The 27,766-nt window shown below is 49.3% G+C and overlaps 1 protein-coding gene across 1 annotated transcript in view; it reads right to left on the bottom strand.

The window, feature by feature from the left end:
* Cals (calsyntenin 1) overlaps positions 1-27,766 on the bottom strand; it is a 244,140-nt gene that overhangs the window by 51,244 nt on the left and 165,130 nt on the right. The window contains exon 2 of the mRNA XM_050186674.3: positions 6,926-7,027. Within this exon, the coding sequence (XP_050042631.1) occupies positions 6,926-7,027 (102 nt within the window). The remainder of the gene's footprint in view (positions 1-6,925; positions 7,028-27,766) is intronic.

Below are 27,766 nucleotides of genomic sequence, written 5' to 3' on the forward strand. Positions count from 1 at the left end.
GAATTGAAGGTTCACGCGTAAGCGCGGCTCTGCGAGCAGCAGACGACGACGCAATAGGGGGTCGGCGCTGAATGCCGTAGCCGTCGCCCCGACAACTGGTCAAGCCTTCCGAGCAACCACCCGCCCACAACCGGTCGTGCCCGCAACGAGCGACGACAACCGAACCGAACCAGAGAAGCGACGAACACGCGTGGTAGGCGGAGCAGAGAGAGAAAGAACCGAGGGGCACAGAAAACGAGGCACGGCGAAGCTGTTGGGGCTGCAGTGTCGCAACAGGTCGCCGTATATATATATGAAGGATGGGACCGCAGTCACAGCAGCTACGGCACAAGGAAAGCCAAGCGGAAGGGGCTGAAAGCACAAGCTACGCCCCCATCCCTCCCTGTGTCGGGTTATTTATGTCAAACGATCCACTTCGCTCTCTGCGGCCGACTCGGCCGCAATGCTTCCTCGCTTTATTTTCCCTTTACACTCCTTATTTATCTCCCGCTGTTTCCCTCCCTTTCTCCGTTTATTCCTTTTCTCTGCTAACTTTCAGATGCGACTCTCTTTTTCCGCCTTCACCCTTTCAACGAAACTCAGTCCCTTTGTAGCTAACAGGTAAAATGTCCCCGTTGTTTTCTTATACACTGTGTAATATACGTCCGTTTCCACCACACTGACACCACAACCCTTCTTCGCCAATGCACCCCAAACTGTACGCAACTGCGTCAGGGCACTCACGGCATGCTGAGAAGCTAGGCTAACAAGTGCGTTCTCTTTTCTTCGTTTCTTTTTTTATCTTTCGGATTCAACGTCTCCGTTACTATCTATTTCTGCCCAAGAGCCGGGGGTGCGCCTCTTCAGCTTCTACGCGATACTGCATTACGCCCTCTCGCGCCCTGGTCTCTTGTGCACATACGCGTTTCGTTACTCTGTCTGTACTACACGGCAGCCGGCAAGCCTTGGGCCGTGGTTCTGTTCTCCCGGCGATAAATATTGCCTCGCGAGTCACAAAAGGCCGCGAAGAGAGAGGAACGCGCCCCGACGGGCTTCCGCTACATTCCTCCGCCGGCGATGCACACTTGGCGGCGCTGCGGGCGTAAATCAGACGCGCGTTTCGCAAGGCCGTCTCCGCCTGACAAGACGGATCGGCCGCGATGAATACTGCCCCTCGTGGAATGGGGGAGGAAAGCTCGACGTCACTGCGATTGCCGATGATGGCCCGACGCGTTAGCGTGATTGTTTCGAAGAAGGGCTGGGCAGCTCAAGGGTACCGAGAGCTTAAGAACAGCAACAACAAAAAGTTAGAAGAGCTGTCAGTCGCTCCATGGACGCTTTCGGAATGGCTTCCCAGAAGAAATCAGGGTAATCGGCTTTCCAGTCTCTCTTGTCCTTCCTCTCGTCGCTCTTGCAAATGGTTGTCGCGGACCGTTCTCAGATCTGCTGGTTTTGGCGCCTTACACTTTAAAAAGTAGCGCTATAATCACCTCTCCTATTTTTGTTTACTTGTTTGTTTTCGCGACACGTCCCTCTTCTAAAGAGTTAGCGAGGATTGTTTTTGACATCATTTTCGACACTGCGGCTAGGCCTCAAAAAAGGCAAACGGCTTCGGTTACAAAAAAAAAAAAAAAGAAGAAGAAAGAAACGGTGAAAGTGATCACAGATTACGCAACACGCGGCGTTACCTCATTATTTTATGAGGAACGGCTTCGCTTTCTTTTGCAGTCTCTGAAAGGCTCCCTCTAAAAGAACCGTTAGCGACATCCTGAACCATCGTCCAGTGCTTCTCTTACATCATAATCGCAGCATCGAGCGACCATGCGGCAAAGGCAGAAGAAGGAAAGAAAATCAATAATGAAAGAAGAAAATACACCGGACCCAAACCCAAGCTAGCTGAAAAAAAAAAAAAAAAAAAAACGGTGTTTCCACTATAGAGACTCCGCACGCTTAGCCGAGCCCCGTTTCAAAGCTTGAAACCAGCGCTGGCGCAACCTCACGCAAGACGGCAAGCACGGCGTATAACTGTAAGGAACAAACACGGAAAACACGCTTTGCGCCGAGCAGGTTGACAACGACAATAGCGCCTTGCTCCTCGTCGCTGCAGAAAGAGAGTTCCCTTCGCTGAACCTCGCTGCAAACGACACTTTTTTTTTAGGCCAAGCATCCACGTGCAGTGCCGATATCTGGCACTCGCGAAAGAATGGAACGGCGTGCGTCGTTTGAACGGCGCGAATCTTCTTCGGCGACGGCTGCACACGGCTTACGTCGTTTCTTCGTGGTCATTTATAAAGGATCCGGAGAGTCGCCATTTCAATTCGGGCGATTGGCCAAGACGCTTCTCTCATACAACTTGCATTTGACACCGAAATAGCCATTCTCGTTAGCGGCATCGCCCGAGTAGCGCCACGTGAAGCGCTCGCCTGAACAGTGAGCAGCGTGCACAGAAACGTTTCCTCACATCTCCCTGCCGGTGGACTCTGAATTAATTTATTACTGCTCAGCAGGACAACCACTACTTGTTAACACTCATATATATATATATATATATATAGGGGAGTGCGTGCCTGATAATAAGCCACTCGCAATTGTTTTTAGCGATATTCATTTGTCATTCATTATGAAACAAGCAAGTCGTAACATATTGCACTTAAAAAAAAAAAATGATCTTTTGCAGAATGAAACGATGAGGCCTTCCATGCAACACTTTGCTGTTCTTCCAAACGCCCCAAAAGATATATATATATATATATATATATATATATATATATATATATATATATATATATATATATATATATATATATATATATATTTCGCTACAGGCTATTGCAGCTCCGGGAGCATCTCTGCAGCCCGTTCTCACCTTATGGTGGACTCGCATAAGCCAGGTCGCGTAATCCTATCCGTATAAACGCTGCAAGTGAAATCTTTTGGGGCGTTCTGAAGAACAGTAAAGTGTTGCATGGAAGGCATCACCGTTTAATTCTATAAAAGATATATATATATATATATATATATATATATATATATATATATATATATATATATATATATTGGAAAAGTGCAACTAAGTTACGACCTGCTTGTTTCTTGACGAATGACAAATGAAGATCGCTGAAAACAACTGCGAGTGGCTTATTATCAGGCGCTCATTCCCCTTCCACTGTTCGTGGTACTTTGTTGGCACTAGAAAAAGTTTCTTCTTTTGTGCTTTGCTACCTTAAATATTTAGTACCACTGACAGATGCGAACACACGTCATCACTCGTTTAGTACGTCCCTGCATTTTACAGGAAACGTCACTCGGACAACCGCCGAAAAAGCCGCGCCAGTCCTATAGGCAAGGACGAAACACGTTCAGACAACCGGACGCTGCTGTGGACAACGCAAGACCAAAGCGAGCTTCGTATGCACAAGAAATAATGGCTCAACGTTTGCTGTGTCCATATGGTGACTCGCGATAACGAATGCAAGGAATAAAGAAAATAATTCGACAAGTACAGTGGCGACTGCGGCGAACGCGACCATAAACGCTCAACCCCTTCTTTGCAAGCTGGCTTTGCCGTTTAACGCACTCGTTAGGCGGGGAAACACAGTCTGCCGCGAAGGGAGGGGGGCAAGTGTCGGGGGCATGCGTTGCGGAAACGCGAGGCGAACGAGCAAATCTTTTGTAAGTGCAAGCGAGGAACTAACAGCTACAGCGACTCGTTCCTGCTCCCTCCCTCCCACCTCCCCCCTCTCTGTCACCCCTCTTTCCCTACCGTCTACACGACAGAAGTTTTTCGGCGCGCGCAGTCAAATTATCCATTCTAACGACCTCGAGAGGAAATGAGAGAAAATTCAAAAAGAAAAAAAGAAAGAAAGGCAAGAAAGCTGTAGGAGTAGGAAAACAGGTCGGTCGTAATTTAACCGCCGCCTAGGGAGCCTGCCGCGGATATTGCCGGCGCTCGGAAAGTGCCAACGGGTGTGCCCGACGGACCAAACGGTTTCTTTCACTGCACCAACGACGTCATCGGTTTGTAAGGGGGGGGGGGGGAGGTGAAGGTGCGCTGGAATTGGCAAAGAGAGAGAATAAGGCAAGGGCGTAACGGTGATCGATACTGCCGAAGTATAAGGTTAAGGGGAGAATAAAAAAAAAAGACTGGGAAAAAAGAAACATCAAGCGCGAACGCGGCAGCGCCACTGTGGTTTTTGCGCGGGAGGAGAGGAGAGACGGCCAGCGCTCGATCCGTCCTGACGACGCTGTTGTCAAGCGATTTCAGCGCTTCGCTGGCACAGTTTTAGCGAGAGAAAAGACAGACGGAAAGAAAGAAAACAAGAAAGAAGAAAGAGAGAAGCGATTGATGATAACATTATTCTGTTTGCAGTTGTGCAGCAGATTGTCCCTGCGACACTTTCGGGTAGTCCAGGAATCTGTTTCAAGTAAGCGTGCTAGAATGAAATTAAATTACAAGCAAAAAATAAAGCTGGAGAGAGAGAGAGAGAGAGAGAGAGAGAGAGTCATACCGATACTCGCGGCGCGCGAAGTGTCTCTAATTTCACCTGACAGTGAACCTGACTGGTTTGACGGGATAAAATGAATATTTAGCGCTCCCTGCCACCCGTCAAGAAAAGAAATAAAAGGGGAGATAAAAGATTGAGGGGCGGTAAAGGGCTGACAGCGTTGCGGCGCCAGTAAAAAAATGGGGGTAAATTGATACTGATGGCGATTTAGCCGCTTATAAGGTGATCGCATGGCATGGCACGTGCGCGATCGCCCGTGTGTGTACCTTCCACCTAAACACGAGCGCGTCATCGGTCTTCTTCGAGAAGATAAGTGAATAAAGTTTCCGACAGATCAGAACTTGCTTTTCTTTTTCTTTTTTTTTTTCATGCGCCTTTGGAGCGCTACGTCGAAGTCGTTGCTCCACAAGTTTGGACGAGCAGCTTGTTAAAGAGATCAGCGAGCATTGCTCCTGTCGCTGAATCATCTTTCTCTTTTTTCGCTCTCTTTCTCGCAATATTCTCACTCGTTTACGAGGGTGTCGCAAGAACGAGTTATTATACGCTACGAACAGGTTTGTCCCGCGACGAACTTTACGGTTTAGCGCGCGTTACGCAAGCGAGAGTTTGAATTAATGTCTCAGACACGTGGGAAAAAAAAAAAAACTGCGCGAAGGAGGATTGAATTTCTAATTTTCGGAGCGCGCGGCGAAGTGCGTCACTTACGTAAAACGGAATAATTATCCACGGTGCATTGGTGACCGATGGCTCCACGCGCTGCAACCCGAGCACAAAAAAGAAAGAAGAGGAAAAAGAAAGGACAGAAAAAGAAGAAAAAAAAAAGACCGAAGAAGAGGGCGGCATCCGGGAAACTGCGCGTCACATCACCCGCACTCGATCAAGTTTTGAATTATCTGAGGGCAAAGAATTAGTCGCTGTTATACCGGCTGGCTTTCTTTCTGCAACTATTGAGAACGTTTTCGAATATCGCTTGCAGCGCATAGCGCAATCCTAGTCCTGAAGCTCGATTACTCCCGAGAGGCGGACGTTATAACTGCACGAGAAACTGAAATGCACTATTGACTGACGTCGTTGTCAATCCCCCACCGTCGTCATTCCGTCATCGTCGTTACATGCTCCCAATGCCGTCGTTCTCGTTCCAGTGTCGTCGCCAGTCTACCGTTAGTTGTCCCGTCTCGGCGCCGTTTATTTGATTAGCGCTCTCAATTTGCTGTGAAAACGCGATAGGCAGCATGCAAGAAAAAGAAACAAAGATAAAAGACGCGAATTCGCGCAGGTCGCTTTCCCGTCTTTCTTAGCTAAATGCGCAAATGTCTTGAGGGACCTTCCCGTGGCGCCTAAGTATACAAGACGTTAAAGAAGGCACAAAAAAAAACAACAACAATTAAACTTACAACGCCTACACCTTGTCGCGGCGTTTTCAACCTATGCACAAGCCTCTAGTTCGTAAACCTACCTGACTTAACTCTAAACGAAACTAGTTTACGTTCGCAACTCGGCAACGCGCTAGAGACAAGCCTAGCTAGAAAGTGATTAGGCCAGGGCATTAATTTCAGCGGCACACACACCCTTAATGAACCAAAAAATAGGCAACTCGAGCAGGTGTGCACACCGCGCCAACTGCAAAGCCAGGTAGAAGCGCTATCGTCCCGTGCGCTTGTAGCAGGTTTCAGCTGCATCATGACCTCGTACAGAATTTCAAGGTTACATACCGGCGCAATAAATTATTTCAACAGCCAGCGGAGAACCTACATATAGTGGGTGTTCCATCTTATACCGGTGCCACAAGTACACTTTCGATCGCGATCGAGGCCGATCCGGATCGGATTTCTTGATCGAGATCAACAATAGTCGCTACTACACGGTCCCAACTATCCGGGTCGAGTGATTATCATCTGCTGATCATCGGCAACTCTCACAGCTGCATAATGCCTTGACTACCAATTCCGATTTGCAAAATATGGGTAAATTTGGGCAATCTTTCAATTTTACAGCTTACTGTTGCTGATAAAAAGGTTTTAAACTTTTGTTCTTGTTGTTGTTGTTAAGCTGCCTTCACTTTTTGTTTATAGCGTTTTCAGAATACTGCGCTAGAGGGCGCAGACGCCAGCCGGCGATCGTGATCAAGAGGCCCGATCGCGATTCACGGATGGCAACTGTCCGGATCCCGCAAGATCGCGATCGCAAATGACCGTGTAACAACACTCGATCCAGGTCAGGCTCGATCCGGATCGGCCTCGATCGCGACGAGAAGTGTGTGTGTGTGACAGCCGTATAACACGGAACATGTAGAAAGAGAGAGAGAGAGAATAAAATAAAACACCCCTCTGTGATCAATACCAACTGTGTACTATTAGTATATTCTCCTGAAGAACTAAGCCGCCAGTGTTATTCGTCTTCTGACTAATTAAGTAATTCAGTAAGTGGAAGCGGGCGCTTACCGTCAAGCACCCGGATCCTGGGCATGATCTCGACGTTCCGGCTGTTCTCCTTGACGATGGCATGGTAGCCCACATCCGCGTTCACGTGCTCCAGGCGAGGGGCTGGGCGAGAGGGAGAGAAAAAAATGTAAGTGCGTGAGAGGAACCGCCGACCAGTGGGCCAGGTGCGTCGTCACTCTGCTACATTGTGTCCCTGCCGACGCCATCACGCCGCGCAACAAACAAAAGAGCTCACAGACGAGACAAACTATATAGCATGCCCCGGGTGTTTGCTCGTTTTCAGTCATTGCGCAGAATGTTTTAAGGTCACCTCAGGCAGAGAGCGAAATTCTGTGTAGTCCTCGAGCTGGATTACTCGAAGAGGCGGAAATTACACTCGTACGAGAAATCTACGTGCACATTCTACCAATCATCACAATGTCGCTGATTAACTTTTAAACTAATTACTTTACGGGACGTATTGCACCGTACGAATTGCAGCAGGTGAGTTCGCGAGCCGTATCCACTTGAAACGAATTCTCGGGACGACGCAAGTTTCGAGATATTCATTCCTAAAGTGCGCGACGAAGTACATTGATGCTCCGGTTGCAATGAAATACAGAAAACGGCCTTTCGTTAAAAAAAAAAGAACACAGATACAACGCAATGTTGGAATCTGAGTGACGCGAAGCTTGTTTGAGTTATCGAGGTGGCAGCATGCAGTAACAGATGAGACAAGCACCGCGCCTCGTCACCTGTAGCTGTTAGCTGCCTGTGTCGCGAAAGCGACATGTGAGACTTGTCGAGATAAGTATATACGCTGATTAGAGGGCGCGCAGGCGCAGTGCATGTAGATATGTGTACAACACATATCTAAATACACTTAAAGCTTCATACCCATTCTGTCACCGATAAAAATCCATTGTGAGGGATTCGTCAGCAATGGGCACGCACTCCGTTTGCAGATATACCCAATGGCTCACACCCAGCGACGCAAGTCGTCTGCTATGCCAGACAAAGATACTTCTTACTCCTCCGCCTCTATTTGGGCACATACCCAGTGGTAGAAGATGCACCCATTCCTTCTCCATATATATCATACACTGAGAAGGCTTAGGAGTGAGGATCAAGGACGAATATCTCGGGAACCTTCGGTTTGCAGAAAGAGGCAAAGAAAGTGGAACGTGCAGCAGTGCATTGTTACTGCAAGTTTGGCGGGCACGTTATACCGAAAGCGGTGCCTTCCTCAGAATTCGTTTCAAAGAGACGTACCTGGCAAACATGACCGGCTACAATTCGTAAACTGCAATATGTTCAAAAGACTAATCAGTTCAGAACTTAATTTGTGAAATTTACTCATTAGTCGATCGTGCATTTCGATTTACTGTGCAAGTAATGACCGCCTTTTCGAGAATTTCGAGAATTAGTAGAATTACACACACACACACACACACACACACACACACACACACACACACACACACACACACACACACACACACACACACACACACACACACACACACACACACACACACACACACACACACACACACACGCACGCACGCACGCACGCACGCACGCACGCACACAGCGCAGTCTGGCGTTCTGCGCACATATGGCTCATAGCCGCGTTATCACGCGATGCAGGAAATCAATGCAAGCGCATCCGGGCACTTCGACCGTGGTTGCTGTGGTAGCAAATGATTTTCGCCCCTCCTTACGCATTACAAGCACCGGCCAAATAAAACGCCGACGTACGGACAAACGCATTCGGCTGAGCCTCATATACTCGCACGAACGCAAGGCTGTTGGGTCGATACCCCAAAGTTGCAATGGCGGCCGAGAAGACTGCCGTCGAGCTCATCAAGACCCCTTCGAAAGAGAACATTCGGACGAGCATTTTCAAAGAATCCTTCACCGATCGTAAAAAAAAAAAAAAAAAAAAAAAGGTGGGGGGGGGGGGGGGGTGAAAAGGAAGGATGAAAGCCTAAAACACTTTTGCCTCACTACTACCATTACGTATAAAGCAAAAGCGTATAGCCACTCAGTCAAAGAGTACCGTGGTCTCTTCCGAGATCGTTTTTGTCCAGTGGGCCTCACCGATCACTCACTATATAAGCAGAGGAGGCAGCAGGCGGCTACCGCAATCTGCATTGTGCAAGCGATGGAAAGTCAAAGGTGGAAATAAAATAAGTTTTCAGTGAGTTGGACTCCAGGTGAGTAAACGAAACGAAGACAGCACTAAAACCTAGAGAAAAGAGTCGACAGCCGCAAATGAAGTCACGAAAAACCAATTCAATTCGTCCGGGAAAGCACGAAACACATGCAGAAATAATAAAAAAATAAATAAAAGAAATGCGCACGATCTCCATTTGGCCCCTGTGTTGGCGACGATCGCCGTTTGGCGGGATGCGAGATTTGGATGTGGGGAGCGAAGACGGCGGATGCGAGCGAGGGAAGACGAATCAAGAAAAATGAACGCCAGCACTTCGAGTTGTCGAAAGATGGAAAACGCGAAAAAAAAAAAAAAAAGGTACAGACGAAGCGATACGAAAGTGTAAAGGCGCATAAATATAACATCAGATCGGAAGCTCGAACAGCCCAATGTGACGCAACACGGAGAACACCTGGCAGGCTTTCATTGCCCCCCCCCTCCCCCACCACCAACGTACCACCCCTTCCCTCAGCGCCTGCAGGCGTTGTTCATCCGCGACAGCCCCATCGGGCGGCGCACAAAGAAAGTCTCTGAAGGAATGTCGGGAGAAAGGGGACGATTCATCGCCCACTGTGCACAAGCGAAATAGGGAGGGGAGAAAGAAACAACCAGACGTCTGCGCAAAAGGGAAGGCGTCGAGTATCGGGAGGGATCTCACGCGCCCGACATTAAATAAAGCGAGGAGGACTGCAAATATAGAAAAGTGACTCGGAGGAGGACAAGCAGGCAATAGCAATACAGAGAAAGAAACCAATAAATAAATCAGGAAAGAAATAAGGAATAAAAAAAACACAAAGGCGAAATGGAAAACACAAGGGTGATAAAAGTGGCTGAATGAAGCAAAAATAAAAATAAGGGTAAGGAAAAAATAGCAGCTCGGAGAAACAGATGAAAAAATTGCGACACGGACACGACGGGCATAGGAGAGCTGAAAGAAAGTCACGACAATGTAAGGTATGGTAACGTAAGGGGAGCCAGTGAGACTACAAGGTCGACACGTTTATCTATACAACATGTTCCCTCTCTCAAACAAAACAAGCCTTGGACAAGGCATTGGAACCAAAGTAAACACTCGACAAAAAAAAAAAAGAACGGGGAAGGAGGTGGGCTGCATGAACATACTAATAATCCCGAGCACCGCTCCAGCGAGACTGGCTATAGGGAAAAGGAGAAGAACGCTTCGGCGCGGTTGTTCGTCCCTGTTGCTCGAGATGGCGGCATGCGAAGTATAGGGTCGGGAAAACGTTGATTTCTGCGACAGAAGACCGCACGCCCGTCTCAGGAACGCGGCTTCACGCACGCACGCACGCACGCACGCACTCACACACACACACACACACACACACACACACACACACACACACACACACACACACACACACACACGCGCGCGCGCGCGCTCTTTTTCTCCTCTCGCTCTCTCACGCGGTTTTACTGCTGCGTAGTTTGCCTTCTTGTTTCGTCTCGACGTCGCCTAGGGATCCTCACTTTTTGACGTCGACACTTTTTCTGTCGCCGTCGTAGCCGCTGTTTACACAGATGGAAGCGCTGCAGCTTAGCTTTCCTCTTCACTGCAGACGACACGGCGGCGCTTCTATAGCATCACGAGAATATGCGTCGCGACTTAAGGAGGAGCGGAGGTATCAGGAAAGCTCCATGGTTACGCCGCAACGAGAACACGAGCATGTATATACAAGCTATCTCCTGCTGCTGCCGCTGCTGAGGCACCGTATAATGCCTGCATGCATGCCTGCGTCCTGCGCGGGCGTTGCGGTTAACGATTTGTTTTTTTTTTGTTTTTGTTTTTCTGAGTCGTAAGGTGCGAAGCGTCCCTGACGCGTATGCGCCATGTGTGCATTTGAGAAATAAGACATATATGCATACGGTGCACTACACCGACTTCGAGCCAGATCCGATTCTAATAAGGCTCCCGCGCAATTCGCCCAGCGGCGGCAAATCGAAACGCGGTGACGTCGACGTGTATGGCGTTAACGACATTTATGCAGTTTGGATGCGTTACCTACACATCCATAACGGCCCCGCGAACTCGGTGAGGCGCAAAGGCAATTCGACGCGCCGCGCCTTCCTTATACGATGTAAGTTTTTGTCACCGTTCAGAGACGCTCGAGTTATTTCGCGAGTTTGGTTTAGGGACACGCGCGCGTGCGTTTCCCTACCATAGGTATAACCACATACCATACCTACCATGTGGCATGGTATAACCAGCTATAACCATACCTAACCGTGTGGCCTCCATACCATACTTATCTGACCCGACACGCGCGCGTGTTGGTCGGTTAGGTATGGTACTAGAAAGCGGGGCAGAATGGGATGACGGAGCGCTGCCGAAAAAGAAAATAAAAAGTTAATTTTCTCAACGCGTTCCGTATGTTACGCATCAACGACAACACGTACGAGAGAACGGAAGCTCCGGTGGTTTGGTATTTGTTTCTTGCGAAACTCGCACTGCGCAAACGTGGGCGACGAACAGAGGTGGAAGTGGGATGGGGGGGGGGGGGGGGGGGGGGGAGAGACAAGGATGAGCTCGACGCTTGTTCGCGCCTTCCTTTGTTGTCCTTCCATGTGCGCGCCGCCATAGTTTCATTTTACAACGTCACCACGCCCACCCCGCCCCTCTTCCTCAAATAGCGAGTATCGAAAGTCCTAGCATTGACACAACAAAACAATCCTGTGCGTTATTCTGAACAGGAACCGCTACGGAAAGCGCGTGTAGTACTATTATCCTCAACCCCCCCCCCCAAAAAAAAAAAATAAGAAAAAGAAAAGAAAGAGAAGTTGCAAGGCTGGAGCCCTTCGCATGCAGAAGCTTGCGCATACGCACTATACAGGGGCTATTCGTCGTTCGCGGCGAGCATGCAACTGTGTACGGCCACGCGGCGGCTGTAGGCTAAAAAGTACTAATAATAAATAAAACGCACACCCTAAGTGCAAGGGTGTTTTCTATTTCTTTTTTTCGCTTTGTGCCCATCCAGATGCGGCTGGGACTCGAACGCCCAACGTCGCGCTCAACAGCAGAACGCCGTAGCTATACAACCCGGTACGTCGCGAAGTTATACAAAGTCATAAGACTTCGAATATCTATATATATATATATATATATATACACAACTGCCCCGTAGTGGACATAACCAAGGTAATGTTCTTTGCCGTCGCTAGGAGCAAGTCAGACAGTCATGTAAATTTCCCCTAATTAGATAAACAGTTAGTATTATTAATTAAACGACTTCATTAAGTTATATAATCGCAGCAAAAGTGTCAAAACTTCCCACTCTGGTCTTCTGCACGTTGCTCAATACGTGCTGCATAAAAACATTTTTTTTCCCACGCTTGAATGAAAGCCCGCGGAACACGAGAAAAGTACCGCGCGACAAGTCGCGCGGCTCTTTCTTTTAACTCGTTGGCGAACAAGATTTCACTAATTAACTAGTTAACTAACCACCTTAGGGCACATATACTATATTTAGAATAGAAGCCGGAGAGTTCGCGAGGCATGTCCACTTTGAGGGAATTCCGAGGCTGGCACTCTCTATAGTTTCGTAATACGCGTGTGCCTTTCCAAACTGCGCAACGAAATGTATTGTGCCTTCCAGTAAGATTTGTCGCGCACAGTTTGAAAAGTCGTTTCGTCTAAAAAAAAAGAACACAATAATAATTAGAGTTCAAACAATATCGCTTTACCGCAAGTTCGACGGCGCTCCTCTCGAAACGCGCGCTATATAGCTTCGAAGTTTCAAAGTTTGTTCCAACTGGACGCACCCGTGGCCTGCCGCCCGCGGGGACCGCTTGCAGATATTTTGGCGACCTTCAGCGGCGCTGTTCATTCGTCCGTCGCTCCGCGCAAGAGTTGCAGACGAGCGCAGTGTTTGAGTTTCCTGCAAAACCTCGCAAAAAAAAAAAAGAGAGAAAGAAAGCGCGCCGCGGCCATAGTTTTCAACGCCGGTCGAGGGGCCCATTTTTCGTAACGTGCGTTCTAAAACCACGTGCATCCGACGGACGCATGGAGCGAGCTTGAGAGCAGACGTTTTCTTTGTTTGTTTGTTTTGCATTTCTTTGCCTTCCATTCACTCCACTGCACCGCCCACACCCCGAATCCTTCGCCGCGCCTATGTATAGCGACCCGTTTGCAGCGCAGCGCTGCGGAGCGCTTAAAATTTATCGCTCGGCTTTAAATACGGACACGCCTTGTCGAACGCGCGCGCTCCCATGGCGTCGGCTGTATACGTGGTGCTGAGCCGCCGTAGCAGCCTGTTTATTCCCAGCGACTTAAGAAAAAAGAAAGAAAAAAACGATGAATCAAATTGCGAAAGGGATAATCGAACAGTCGGAAGACAAAACACCCTCGGGGGGGCGAGGTCTTTCACAGCACGACGTCACCGTCCACCTAAGTAAGGTACGCTACGCGCACGCGTCCTCCGTCTCCTATTTTTTCAACAATGTTCTACACGCTTTATTATTCTGACCTCCTCTCCGCACTTCCTTGCCGAGAAAGAAAGGAAGGTATGGTAAAACGGGAAAAGGAGGGAAAGAACTGCGCATGCGCCGTCGTTGCCAGAGATTCCTCAACCGGAAACGAGCGCGCGGCAGCGGCCGCTAGCGCAGTTTCCTCCTCGCGAAATACCGCTATATATGACTACAGAGTGTGCTAGAATACGGTGATATGACGCCGCCAGGCTTTGACGCAACGTTCTTCGGTGCCACTCTCGCGCGCGAACACGCAACGGAGCGTAGGTGAGAAAGGCACGAGAGGCGCGACAACTTGCCCGACGTACCCGGGCACGAAACGTACACACACATAACCGAATAGCCAGCGCCGCGAGGACGTGTATGTGTGTGTGTGTGTGTGTGCGTGTGTGCGTGCGTGTGTGTGTGTGTGTGTGTGTGTGTGAGTGTGTGCGTGCGGTAAGCGGTATGCGGAGGAAGAGGAGGACTCGGCAGCGCCGTCATAATATTCGTCCGGAATTCGCGGATGCGGGCAAACACCACATAAGCGCACACAATAAACTCGCCCACACGTATATAAAGGAGGTGGGGTAGAGGGGGGTACAGGGGGGTGGGGGGGCGGGGGGGGCGGGGGAGGTTGTTGGAGGTATGCGCAGACAGCGCATAAAGCGCCGAGTTCCGCGCGTCGCTGGGAAGCCAGGATTTCTGAACGCCGGAAGAGCTTCGCTCTCTCTCTCTCTCTCTCCTTACCCGCGCGCGCCTCCTCACTGCGTCGTTTCCGCTCTCGCCCCGGAGCTAACCTGTGCGCCCGCAACGGCGTACACCTTCACAGAGCCTCGCCACGAAACGACGCGCTGGTCCATCTGGCTTCTTGCGTTCCTTTTTTACCTCGAGGCCCTCCGCCGAGCGGAACATGTAGAGCACCGACGGAAGTGGGAGAGGACGCTAGAAAGAAGGAATAGGGAGAGGATGTAAAAGAAAAAGAAAGAGGTTTCGCTCCCTCCCCACACGCGAGGAAATGATGCTATGTTGTCACCGTCAAGCACAATCACCTTCACACCCCCTCCCCTCGATTTTTTGTACCTACTTCACATTTTCTTTTTCGTCTTTTTTTATTTTCGTGAGTACGTACGAACTGATGTTTTGCCTTCTCCTCCGAGAAGAGGCACAACGGACGCGATCAATAAGAAGGGCAACAGTCAGTCGATCCGACATTCAGCGCGAAGTGGAATGCGACTCGGTTATGCGCGCTACGTATACTTCTCGCCTTCGAGAAAGTGCCACGTGATGCTCGTATTCATCTCTGTTCAAAAAAGAAAAAGTAAACGTTTAAGTATCTGTCAAGTCGATCAAATGTTCTCCTTCGCGGTGTCTCTACACCGTACGACAGGGCATGCAAGGTAGCCAACGCGAGGCTACACCCCGTCCTTTGCTTTTCGCAACGTGTCCGCCACAGAGATTAGTAAGAGGCGACTGGAAGTTTAGTGGCAGAAAAGTAAGGAGATCACAAACAACGGAGGCGTACAAAACGAAAATTCCAAATAGTGGTTCAGAAAGTTTTATGGTGGGAATTCTCCGGGTCGTTTTTTTTTTCTAAAATTAGGTAGGACATTAGGCAAAATAATAACAAGAGCTTGGTGGCGCCAGCCACAGCCCTCTTTCAAAGGGGACGCTCATAGCATCCATCCATTCATCCATCCATCTATCCGCGGCAGCCGTGGCGTCGGCCGAGCGGGGGAAAGAAAGAAAATGAACCAGAAAGCTTACCTTCGCGCATAGTTCGCCGCAAGCGATTCCCGGTAAAGATTACGGTTGCATAAGCTGCAGATGCCGGGAAGCGGCAACTGCAGCATACGAAGTAGCGAGTGACGTATCTACACTTTCGTATTTGAAAGGAGAACCCACCTAGCAACTGATTTGTGTTGTGACAGTGGTGTGGGAAGGCCACGAAGAGTGAGGTCTCCTTAAGAGCAGCGTGAGTACGAGGCGTGGCGAAAGTGTGGTTAAGTGCGCTTCTCTTCTCTCTGGTGCGCTATTTGTATAGGTGCACGAAGTAGCGGCGCAAGCCATGTTATATACAGACCGTTAAAACGTCTTAGGCCAACAACTAGGTAAAGTGCATGTGAATGTCGCCATGTGAATAATTGCAAGCTACGTCGCAACAGGTGATCGTGCTAGCTGTCGTTTACAGTTTCGCTGTCCGGCCACCTTCACAGCGAGGATTGGAGACCAATTTTTCTTTAGGGCGACATGACTTGCAAAAATGCCTTTAGCCTTACTATATATAGGTGTCTATCGTGCCGCACGTGGTGTTGTGCTGCGGTAGTGTGCCGTAATCATTAACGGCTGTGATCGTGTCATCTGCGCCCACTGACTCTCTTTTTTCCTTTCCTTTGTTCTTTCTCTCATCCACACCACGCTCCACGCGAGCATAACGCTCTGCAATTAAAAACACACAAACGCGGTTAAAACAGAGTCAACGCGGTGACGTTCAAGCTGAATCGTGCGGTGTAGAAAAAGGAATGAACACACTACACCATGCAAGCTCCAGGTGCAAAGTAAACGCCGGGTGGGCTTCCCCCAACGGCGGTGTTAACAGAGGGATTTTAGCGTCGACATAATCCTATTGCAGGTTACAAAATACACTGGAAGACCAGAAGGCAGTAGCAGCGACATCTGGCGGCGGTTCGTTACACTAAAAAACGCCAAAAAAGATTTCCTTGTTTTTGTGCGTGTTGAGTGCGTTCTCGTCAAATAGGTATACGTAGTACAGTCGCGTGCAATATGACTTGCAACACTCTTGTTCGTGGTCCAAGGGGCTCCAGGGCTGCGCGGCGGCTCTGACATGCGAAATAGCGGCCTAATAAATACCAGTAATTGGAGCTGCGTTTAGGTCTCGTACTTACCTTGTGTCTGCGCAGCCATATACAATCTTGGCGCCCCTTCGACCGTGCACGGGCACCTGTGTTGCAGGTCATATTGTACGTGACCGTAAACACACACACAAACACACACACACACACACACACACACACACACACACACACACACACACACAGTGCCTGCGGCGTCCTGATGCTGAGCTTGAAGTCGCGGGTTCGACTCCCCGCCGCAGCGGCCGCATTCCGATGGGAGCAGAATGCAAAAAAAAGAAAAAAAAAAGGAAAAGCTCATGTGTACCTCGATTTACGTGCGCCTTGAGGAATACCCAGGTGGTCGAAATTAATCCGGAGACCTCCACCATGGCATCCCTCATGGCTCCCTGCGCGACTTCGGAAGTTTGACCCCGCAATTTGAATCCAAGATTATAGCTTTTTGTCGACGTGTTTACCCTGGCAACTGAGTTCAGCACACAGTCTGTCATCACAAAATTTAGAGGACGCTTAAGCTTTGCCTTTGAACGCGAAAAAGATCCCTGACTGCTTGTCACGCTTCCCGGCAACTGCGGATTTCTTGCGATGGATGGATGGATGCATGTTATGAGCGTCCCCTTTGGAACCGGGCGGTGGGTTGCGCCCCCAAGCTCTTGCTATTATACTGCCTAATGTCCTACCTAGGCTAAACAATAAAAAAATGAGAAAAAGAAAATGCTATGAACTCCCACAACCAAATTTTCTGATCCCCTATTACGAACTGTGCTTTTGTACGTCTCCGTTTTTTGTCGTTTCCCTACTTTTCTTCCACGAATCCTCCAATCGCCTCTTACTAATCCCTATTGCGGACATTTTTACTTTTCCACTTCTCTCGCTGAACCCAAGGGCCTAAAGGAGGCCAGTGGTGCCTAAATCGACAGCTGGGTAGACGTCTTCACATTCTAATAAAACATGCTCCCTAGCTTTACCGCAGCAAGCACACCGCTCGCCTTCATCATTCGCCTCCGCGAATGCGCGGAGGCGAGCGCCACCTCGATGGTGTTGTTGCAAGGAACCAAGCGGGCCGCGCCGTTTTATGAATGGTAGAAACGCTGGAAAGGGCGTTTGTGTTTGAGTTTCCGCGTAACAGAATTATGTTTTCTGGTATATTCAAATTACATTCCCACGCTATCAAGTCAGTAGGTTGTGTTTAGGTCGTAGTTTACGATTTCTCTGACCCATTTTACTCTGAGGAATTCAATTATTTCCGTAAGGCCTCTGCACCACGCGGAGGGCCTGCGTGGTTACGGTTAAGAAAGATTTCTTTTTTTTTTTTTTGCGAAAGACGCAGCCATCGGATTTCTCTTTCTTCGCGACACGGGGCCCTTAACGTTGTCGCGTTAATAATAATGGTTTTGCATATACCCTCCGGTTGAGCTCAGCGTCACGAGATGGCGCCACCGGCGCTGCTGGTCGCGTCTACGTCTCGGGTAACCCGGTATTACGCAAGTGCTAAGACGTGCGAGGTCAAGCTTGAGGTTCAAGAATAATGACGCGTAAGGTTCGTGATGTATGATAGAACTACGCAATTAATACTGCGCAACGACCTCTGGTATAAACTTCACCGAAGGCACGCAAAGCGCGCGAAGCACAGAGCGCTCCAAGTACAGCGCATGCGCCGCAGCTTCGTTCATTAATTAATTTCCGCTCGCCGACGGAGAGATTAATCAGCGGCGACATCGCCACAGAACCTAGTCCAAACTTGAGACGTACGAGTCGAGTTGGGCGGGAAGCACGCGTGAGTCGGAGTCGCGCGCCGCCATAGATAACTAACTATATACGTGAATGCGGAGTGCGACAATCGGCGTACAAACGCGGATATTAGATGTTTTGAATACGAATAGAATACTTGGTTTCCAATAAAAAGGTTTTGGATTTGCAAATCCGATATTCGATTTTATTGAACATTCGATGCAAGCTGAATGTAGGTGTCTACTACAATTATTTAAACCTGCCAGCGATAGAGGGGGGGGGGGGGGGGGGGGTTGAGACACGAATATAGTGGGCCGGCCATTGGAGGCGCCCACGGAAAGCGAAATAGAGCAAATGTAGCGAGCTTTATCACTAAAAGCTGTTCAGACTAACGACATTCTAAATAGCTTTGTCTATATATAAAAAACTGTTTCAGTACCTTCGCTTCCTCGTTTCTATTTGCACACTCCACATGAAACTAGTTCACATTGGATTCGCTTATCGAAGTACCTAACTTTAGCATATTCACAATCCCTCCGGTACTACAATTTCGTTATCCGAGTACCCTCACTTCAGAGAGCACCTTAACAAAGGGTGGGTGAACGGCGTTTTTAAGAGAGGGAGAAAGGGAACGCCCTCTCCTTCCTCACCGACCATTCGGCGCTGCTTACTCCAACTCGCTGTACAGAGCATCGTCAGAACGAAAGCATCGACTCTTCCTAATGTCAAGCATTTATTTACTTCGCACTTCTTGCTTCTTCAGCTACCCCTCCTCCTCCTTTTATCCTTGCACTGCTGTGTCCCTCATTCCTTCAACTATCGTTTCATTCTTCTGTCGTTCACTCACCATTATTCCTGCGTACATTCTTTCATGCTTCCCTTATTCAAGCATCGTTTCTTTCTTCCCTTTAATACATCCCTTTTTCTTATTACCCTTCCTTCATTCTTTCTTTTCCATTTTATTCAGCTTTTGTTTCCGTTTCCCATGTCTTTCATTCCTTTCTTTTTCTTGTTCTTGCCTTTTCTGTTTCCTATATTGCTTCCTCTTTCTTGCCACATTCTTTCGTTCCATGCCAAAGAGAGGGACGGCGGTACCGGAACGCATTAGGGCCTAGATCCCTCGCTGCTGCTGGCCAAGGATTTTGCGCCGCACAGTTGAAATAAACCGGGCTGGTGCCGACGAGAGGGGCGGAGGCAAAAAAAAACGGGGGGGGGGGGGGGTTCTTCCGTAACCCTAGCTATAGACGGCTCGAGCCATAGGTTCGCTCGGCGAAGAATAGCTCCAGAAAGCCAGGAATCTTTCGCGCCACTGTGGCGTGCGTAACTTTGTCTTTTTCTTTCTTTCTCTCTTTCTTCTTCTTTTTGTCTTCTCCCAGTGGGGCCATATACGCGGGCTCACGGGAGCCAAAGTCAAGGCTGCTACAAAGCGGCGGCGAACGAGGGACTCGGAAACGACCGCAGAGCGCGAGGAATTCGCGCCCGCACCGCGCGAAAGGAAACTAACGCAGCGTCGTAAAACGTGCGGAGGCTTAACGGCGTACGCGACGAGCCGAACAGAGAGAGAAGCTCGCGTAAAAGCGGGCACGTGCGCAAAGGCGAGCGCATACACACGCATTCAAGTAAGAACCGACTCCGAAAACGCCGAGAGAGATATAGCATTATAGAAATGAACGCGAGAGAAAGAAAACTTTGAAACAGCGAGGAAAGTAACGTCTAGAATACAACTGCAACCGGTCGCAGTGGCTCAGTGGATATGACCTCCTGTAGACGAGGTAGCGGGTTCGTTTCCAGTGGTCGAACAGCCATTTCACCTTTCGGCGCAGGTTCCGGCGCAGGCAACAAGCCGATATGGCGCAGCAGCAAACACTTTTGGCGCAGGGCCCGAAGCACGTGTGCTTATCACATACCGCGCAAATTTTAACTGACACAGTCGATATGCTGTGGAGACGGGTTTGCGCGATGCTTGCAAGTGCGGTCAGGAAAGGATGCAACGTTCTTCGACACCGCGACGCACAAAAAGGCGCTGCGGCCGGTTTCGTCGATATGGCGCAGAGAAGGCGCCACAGACACATCGTCAACAAACGCGTGTTTACTAACCGAGGACCCAACACAGCGCGCCAGTCGCGGCTTGTGCGCAAGGGCTCACCGCAAGACAGATCAGTACGCGTACCTGCACTGAACATGACACCGCGCAATATACTGATGTCATGCCACGCACATTAGGAAGTTTTCGAATAGGGGCCGCAAAATGTTTCGTAGCCCCCTCCCCCACCACCCCCCCCAAAAAATCGCATCTGCGCCACTGCGCATGCGAGTGACGCAAACATGATCTTTCGTATGCGTCGGCGGCGCTATTTCACCGAAACAGCGCAGCGACCCAAGCTCGACGCAAAAGTTTTGCGTCAACTAGTCGAGCATCGAAGTGGCGGCTCTCGCCGTGTATCCACATTCGGCCTCATTCGCTAATGCCATTTTTAACTCTGCACCACGTGCGATTCTAATCGCAGCGGCTCTTTTGCAAAGGCCCGTTATCACCCATATAAACACCTAAGAAAGCTTAAGTTCAATCCTATGAATGTGACGTCCTCCTTTGGCAAACCCCGTGGTACCACGCAGGTACGATGAACCCCGAAACAAAGTGCCAGCAACACGGTACAGCGGCACCACATTGTACTTTCGCGAGAGAAATATGCGCGAATGGCGAAACCGAAGGCTCCGACGGGCCCATAGAGTTTCTCACTATATAGTGGGAAACTCTATGGGCCCACTATATAGTGAGTTTCTCAATATATAGTGAGAAACTTATTATATATATGTTTACTTATAAACAGAAACTATATGGAAGGGCCTCTGCTTCCTTCTATGATGATGATTATAGCGTACTGTTGGTTTTGATTTCAGTTTTCCTGGCTGCGAAGCATCGACAAAAGGAGGGATTCGCTCTTATGCATGCTTTGGCGCAGTCTCCGCGCAATTTTTCGCTAAAATGCCGTTTTCGCGCAGGATGGCGCAAAGGGCCTCTGTCGGCGTAGTTTGGCGCAACTGGCGCAGCCGTTCCACCTCTGCGTTTCCTAGCTGCGGACGCCGCACATCGGTGAAAGCGAAAGGCAAAGATGCCCGTATGCCTAAATTTAGGAGCACGTTAAAATACCCCGGGTGGTACAAACTAATCAATAAACTTCCACTATATATGGCGTCCCCGATAACTCACCGTGCCAAGTTCCATGGACGCTAAATCCCACAACATAATTTCTCTAGACATATACAATACTAATACTATATACCCTTCCGGCTCTACAAGAATCCTCTTATTTACGGTATAAGAGTGGACGATCTGCTATAATTGCGAACACGTAATTTGCAAACGCAGCTTAACTCGCCGTCCCCATTTGGTGTGCCGCGAACAGAAGGCTCAAGTGAATGTCGACGCGACGGCTTAGAAGCCAACAAAGCTACCAGCGCGATCGAAAGCACGCGTAGGTATACATGTACGCGACTCGGCAACGCTCACCCGCGCCCCTCCGCAACCGAGCGCCGCAGCGGGAAGGAGCGCGCCCAGTGCACACACAAAGCGCACGCACCTCGGCAGCTTCGTGCGCAACGTGCCGCAGGCACGCGCCCCCACCGCTCGATCGAAGCGATCGACGCGGCGGTGAGCTATCGACGCAACAGCGCGGGGTCTTGTATACAGCCGGGGAGGGCCGGGCGGCACCGCGGGCCCGAAGGAAGCCCGCAAGCAGCGTCGCCGACGACGACGCGGGAGAACGTCTTCCGGGCGGATAAGTGAACGCGACGTTATATCCCGGAGCGAGGTGGGGACGAACGATCCGTCGCCGCGGTATATATGCGGGGTGGGTACACGGCGCGCAGAATGGCGGCGGCGAGCATCGAAACACGTCTTGCCGCCATCATCATATCCTGCGCATAACGGAAACAGGGAGCGCAAAAAAGGAAAGAGGAGGGAAAAAAAAAGTAACAAATGGATCCGGGAACAGAAGAAAAGCCCCGAGTGGGAAAAACAACAAACTAAATGCGTAAAGAAAAAAAAGAATGAGGAAAGAAAAGAAACGGCAGTGACAGATGACATCCGAACCCGCAATCTCAGCTATAGGACACCGACGACGAGTCGGCGGTGGGTAAGCGGCGCGATGCCCGCCACGCGGGCGAAAACGCGAGTCGTGCATCATCCCGCGTTCAGACGTGCGCGTCGCAGCTGCGGCGACGCGGATTGGCTCTCGCCGACGAGTCCGTCTCGACGACGCGTCGACGAGAGAAGGCGGCTTTGGCGCGGATTTTTCTCTAATAATACGCGAGCGAAATGAGGCGAGGCGCGCGCACGCGCCACGCCGTGCGAGTGTGAAACGCAAACGCGCAGCAGCGCACGAGAACGGTGGTTCAACGACTAATGACGCGTGGAAACCGCGAAAGCGCGACCTGTTTTTTCATGCGGCGCGGCGCGGCCGCAGGTGCGAACGACTGGCTGTCGCAATACAGGACGTCGTTTCGTGTCGAATTTCCCAAACTCGCAGTCTGCGTGCGAATAAGAAATGAAAAAAAAAACAAACACTCGGAACTAGAAACAGTAGCGATGATGACGACTATATATGCGTATACGTACGCCGAATGGTTGCGTGCAAATGCAAATCTGGCAATAAAAAAGGAGGGCGAACAGATTTTCGTAAACTGTCGCTATACCAGGGGTTTTGGAATGATGGGTGCTGCGATGTTCCACGAGGCTCGTGTTTCGGGTGTCGGCTAAGAAAATTCGCTTCTGAACCTTCCGCGCCATTTGTCTGAGGCTCCACTGCCAACAACGATCGCGTACATACGGACATTCGCGGACAACGTATATACGTCCCATGCGACACATGTACGAGGAGGCGAAAAGTGTTTTCTCAAGCAGACACCCTTCGAAGTGTATAGCAGAATTGCAATATTTATATACAAACAACCCGCCCGCTAGGGTCATGGAGGTTGTTTGTCGCGCCTCCACACGACAGACAGGCGAGAACAGGACATCGTTCTCGCTTTTTTTTTCTTTTTGCTTCGCATTTCACCTCGTAGTCGCACCGACGATTGGATTAGCGCGCCGTAAACGCGGCCGTTCTTTTTATCCCCCGAGGAGACATAACACAAGTCGGCACGACCGTGCGATAATGATCGGCAACGACCGCGGTCGTTCGGAAGTTCGCTCGTGCAAGCGCGCGACGCAGATCGTCCTCCAGTGAGGGAAACGATTCCTCGATATACGACCGGCTACACGCATTGGTGGCGTAGTAGCTGCGTACCATCATTACGACCGATACGAAGAGATACGCGCAAGCCGCAAGACAACAAGAGAAAAACGTAGGTATATACATATAGGTTTGTCGGAATGGTTCTGCGGAAACCCGCAAGGTGGAGAGAGGTAACTTATGAAAGGGAAAATTAGACATCGACCCGTTCGAAGCAACTGCTACAAAGGAAACCCATACGGGTTCCTCGAAAGAAAAAACCTCGCAGTTGAAGAAAAATTCGTCCGCACAAGAGCCCCGGGAACGTGTCAACAAAAAGTTATCCCGAAAACGCGAATGACGACCAGGACGAATTTTTCTTCAACAGCGAAGCTTTTCTTTCGAAGAACCCGTATGACGTTCCTTTGTAGCAATTGCTACGAAAGGATGGATGTCTAATTTTCTCTATATTAAATATAGGTTTGTGTAAATTGAGGCTTGTGCCTGTGTTTCTGAGCACGTTTAATTTTTTTTTTTCTGTATCTCTCTCTCTCTCTCTCTCTCTCTGTGTGTGTGTGTGCGCGTGCGCACACACACACACACACACACACAGACAGACAGACAGACACAGACAGACAGACAGACAGACAGACAGACAGACAGACAGACAGACAGACAGACAGACAGACAGACAGACAGACAGACAGACAGACAGATAGATAGATAGATAGATAGATAGATAGATAGATAGATAGATAGATAGATAGATAGATAGATAGATAGATAGTGGACAAACATTTCTACCGGAAAACCATGTCGAGAATTTAATGCCTGCTGATTTCGTCGAAAGCTGGAGAGCTGGTTGGCCGGACGGTACCCGTCGCCCCACATCACGTGACTGTTAAGGCGGGTCACTGCCTCGGAGATCTGCGGCGCGATAGAACGGAATCTGGCGCGGTCTTTTCAAGGAAGGCCTACCCGGCGACAGCGCTCGTCTGCCTCTCACGCCAGCGGCGGATGCTCGATCGTTTCGCCAATGCCGTGGTGTTGAGAAGGGGCACCCAGAGACCCTCGAACATCTCTGTGGGGCCCCCTTTCAAGACGAGAAACCACACAAACAAGCGAGTGCCAGGTAGTGGTACAACTCTACCCACACACACACAAGAAAAGAACAGTGGGATTCCGGCAGCACCAGGATTCGAAAATAGTACCTCCCGCATACGTGGAGGGCATCACCAACGCGATCTCGGAGGTCATGCTATGGACGGAGCTAGATGCCACGTGCGCCGTATACGAAGAAGGAGCAAACCGGGATCGCACCGCGTAAAGTATAGTACAGAAGTACGCGCGTGCGCGCTTACATATGCGGTAATGTATAGAGTGGAAAGCAGCATCTTCGACTGCTTGTAACAGTACACATGCTCACGGTACTCTGTGGTAGCCAATAAACATACGCCGAAGAAATAGAGCTGGTGAAATATATATTCATCGATGGAAACGACAAGTTCAACCGGGGCTCTACACGCCCAAGTGCTTGAGTGCGCCCCGGATCGTTCCGGGGCTCAGCAATATTGACAAAAGGAAGACGGTGTGCAAATGAGTAACTCCGCGCTATATATGCGGGGGCGGCTTCGAGAGCTCCAGAGCCAAACTCGAGGGGCCTCTACTGAAAGAACAAAAGAAAGAGAAAAAATAACGGCACGAAAAAGATCGGCGGGCTGCTCGATAGAACGACCGAGAGAACCGACGACGAAGTGCCGACGACGTCAATTCTCGAGAAGGAAATGCCGTTGCTTTTTTTGCAAGAATTTTTTTTTTTCAAACCAATATGGGCGCGCATTCGCGTTTTCGTAATTACTTTTTGTCGACGCGTTTCCACGGCTCTTGTGCGCGTTTCCGTGAGTGCTCTGTTTTCCACCAACGTGGGACGTCGACTGTACTTCAACACGAACATTTTAATTTTGTGAAATGCTCAGGAACATTTGCGTGCACGTGCAGTCATGGTGCATGTATCTACGTGAACTTTAGAACTGTCGTACTCTCTGTATTCCTTTTTCGAGACATTTCTTTTCTCTTTAGCACTTCTACGTATTAAATGATGAAGCCTATGAGCCGGTGCCGTACAGCAGGCACCAGCATAGTTTTGACCACAGATGATGATTAAGAAAAGAAAGATAGATAGATAGAATGAGAGAGAGAGAGAGAATTCGGCCCGTTCCCGCTGTCGACGCTTCGCCATCGGCCCGTTGGATCGTCTTTCCGCGCGACCGGATTCGAGGCGCCCGGAGTCAGTAGTGTTGGTTCAATGCGACGCGCACCTCGCGGTGAAAGCCGAGTCGCGAACAACGGTGAATTAGACGCGCGCATGGCGGCGCGTCGCACAATGGACGACGAAAGTGGATCGGAACGGCGCGAGAGTCTCGGCAGCGCCGAAGGAACTGCGCTGCGCTTTGTATACTTACCCACGCGGTACACGTATGGATGGGCTCGGATTTCCAATCTCGGATGCAAGTTACGGCGAACAACACATCATAATCTCATCGTTGTTTACGATCGAGCGCGGAGGTGAACATTTCGTTTTTTCTTTAAGCTTTGCGATCTGCTTATCAAGAAGAAGAAAACTAGTGCAAAGTACAGCACGCCCTGTATATAACGTTGTTGCCGCAGCGTCTTCCGCATAACAGCCGGCAGTAAAACATGTTCTGTTAACTGATTGGATTGCGACACGTCGCGTTTATTTATTTTTTATTTTATTTTTAAGCGATAGCGCTTCTTTTTTTGTCTATTCGCACACTTTGGATGGTTGGGCGGACGGTGTGTTGTCGCAGGATAAAATGGAGCGGGCAAGCACGTGGGGAGGGTAGCGAGAGTAAGGAGGACGAGGAGGAGGAGGAGGAGAACGGTGGAGAAGGAAGCGCGGGTGCGGGGGAAGATGTAGAAGGGGGCGCGTGGTTTTAGCCTGATTGGTTGTCGCAGGCGACACCATGCAGCCTTGCGAGGCGTAACGTCACCGAGATGACGTCGTGAGGCCAGCAGGTCAAGACGTAGTGAGCACCCGATCAAACACACGCAAACGCGCACACGCTTATATATATATATATATATATATATATATATATATATATATATATATATATATATATATATATATATATATAACATAGGATTCAGAATGCGTTCTATCGGAATTGAAAAAAGAAACAAAAAAAAAAACATACGTTTCACAAGTCTGGTACGTCACATTGGCGAAGTGCTCACCTTTGAACAATCTTTCGGTGATGGATATAAAAAAAGAAGCAAGAAACATGTTCCATAAAAAAGCTGAACAGAGCGCTTGATCGGTCCATGAGCGCATGTCATTGCGACTGCCACTAGCTTGATTATCTGGTGATGTTTCTTGGAGACGGAATTTAGCGTAATTTATTCATAACAATGAAAGACCATGAAACAAACATACAGAGGAAAAAATGGCCTTGGAACAGTGATCTGAACAACCGGCTTAAAACAATAAAATTGCTGTTCAATACTAGCTGTACCAACTCTAATATGTCCCCCTCCCCCTGCCCCTTTCTGCCACCTCTATTTTTTTCTATTCCATTACGTAGAGACACTAAATAGAAATAGTCGATAACTTTAACGTGACCGAGAATTGTTTCAAAACCCTATTTACGCTAACGTCGAGGTAAGTAGTACGTTGGTTATTAGAAGAAAGAATAAAGGCGAATTTCCTTGTCGTTCTTTCCTTCTTTTTTTTTTTTTTTGCTCCAGAACCACAACAACGGTACGTTAGTGTGACGTGAAGTATTTTGCAGTAATTTTTGGTATCTCGGCTACTACATATGGCGCTAGCAAAAAGGTGTAAAGCTTTTCAACTTCAATTTATAGCTCCTTTATATATAGTAGCTAATCTTTACTGACAAAGAAATTAACTAGGCCTGAGCTGACGCCGTCAAAATCTATGACGTCACGGCAAGCTGGCGTGGAAAGGTGACATGGAAACCCTGCCTATATCGCATTTTCTTTTTTCTGTTGACTTACTAAGCCTTCTTCTGAAGGTAAGAATGCTCATACGGGCATTTGATGGCAGATAATTTTCTACTTCTTTGCTGCTAAGTAGCAAGGGCACGGACACGAAAGGCACGTCAGACAACGCAAACTTCCAACGACAGATTTATTTCCAGTTTTCTGCAGCCGGTATACTTACTGTTTGCATCCCTCTAGATGCACTTCGCTGTGCGTTGGTTTCGTCGCAATGCACATGTGTTCTACACGACGTTTTGGTTGGCACGAGTGAGGAGCCAGGGGGGAATTGGAAATCGTTGGAATTTGGCGTTGTCTGATGTGCCTTCTCTACGCCCGCGTCGTT

Source organism: Dermacentor andersoni, chromosome 3 (genome assembly GCF_023375885.2).
Source record: "Dermacentor andersoni chromosome 3, qqDerAnde1_hic_scaffold, whole genome shotgun sequence".
Taxonomy (NCBI): domain Eukaryota; kingdom Metazoa; phylum Arthropoda; class Arachnida; order Ixodida; family Ixodidae; genus Dermacentor; species Dermacentor andersoni.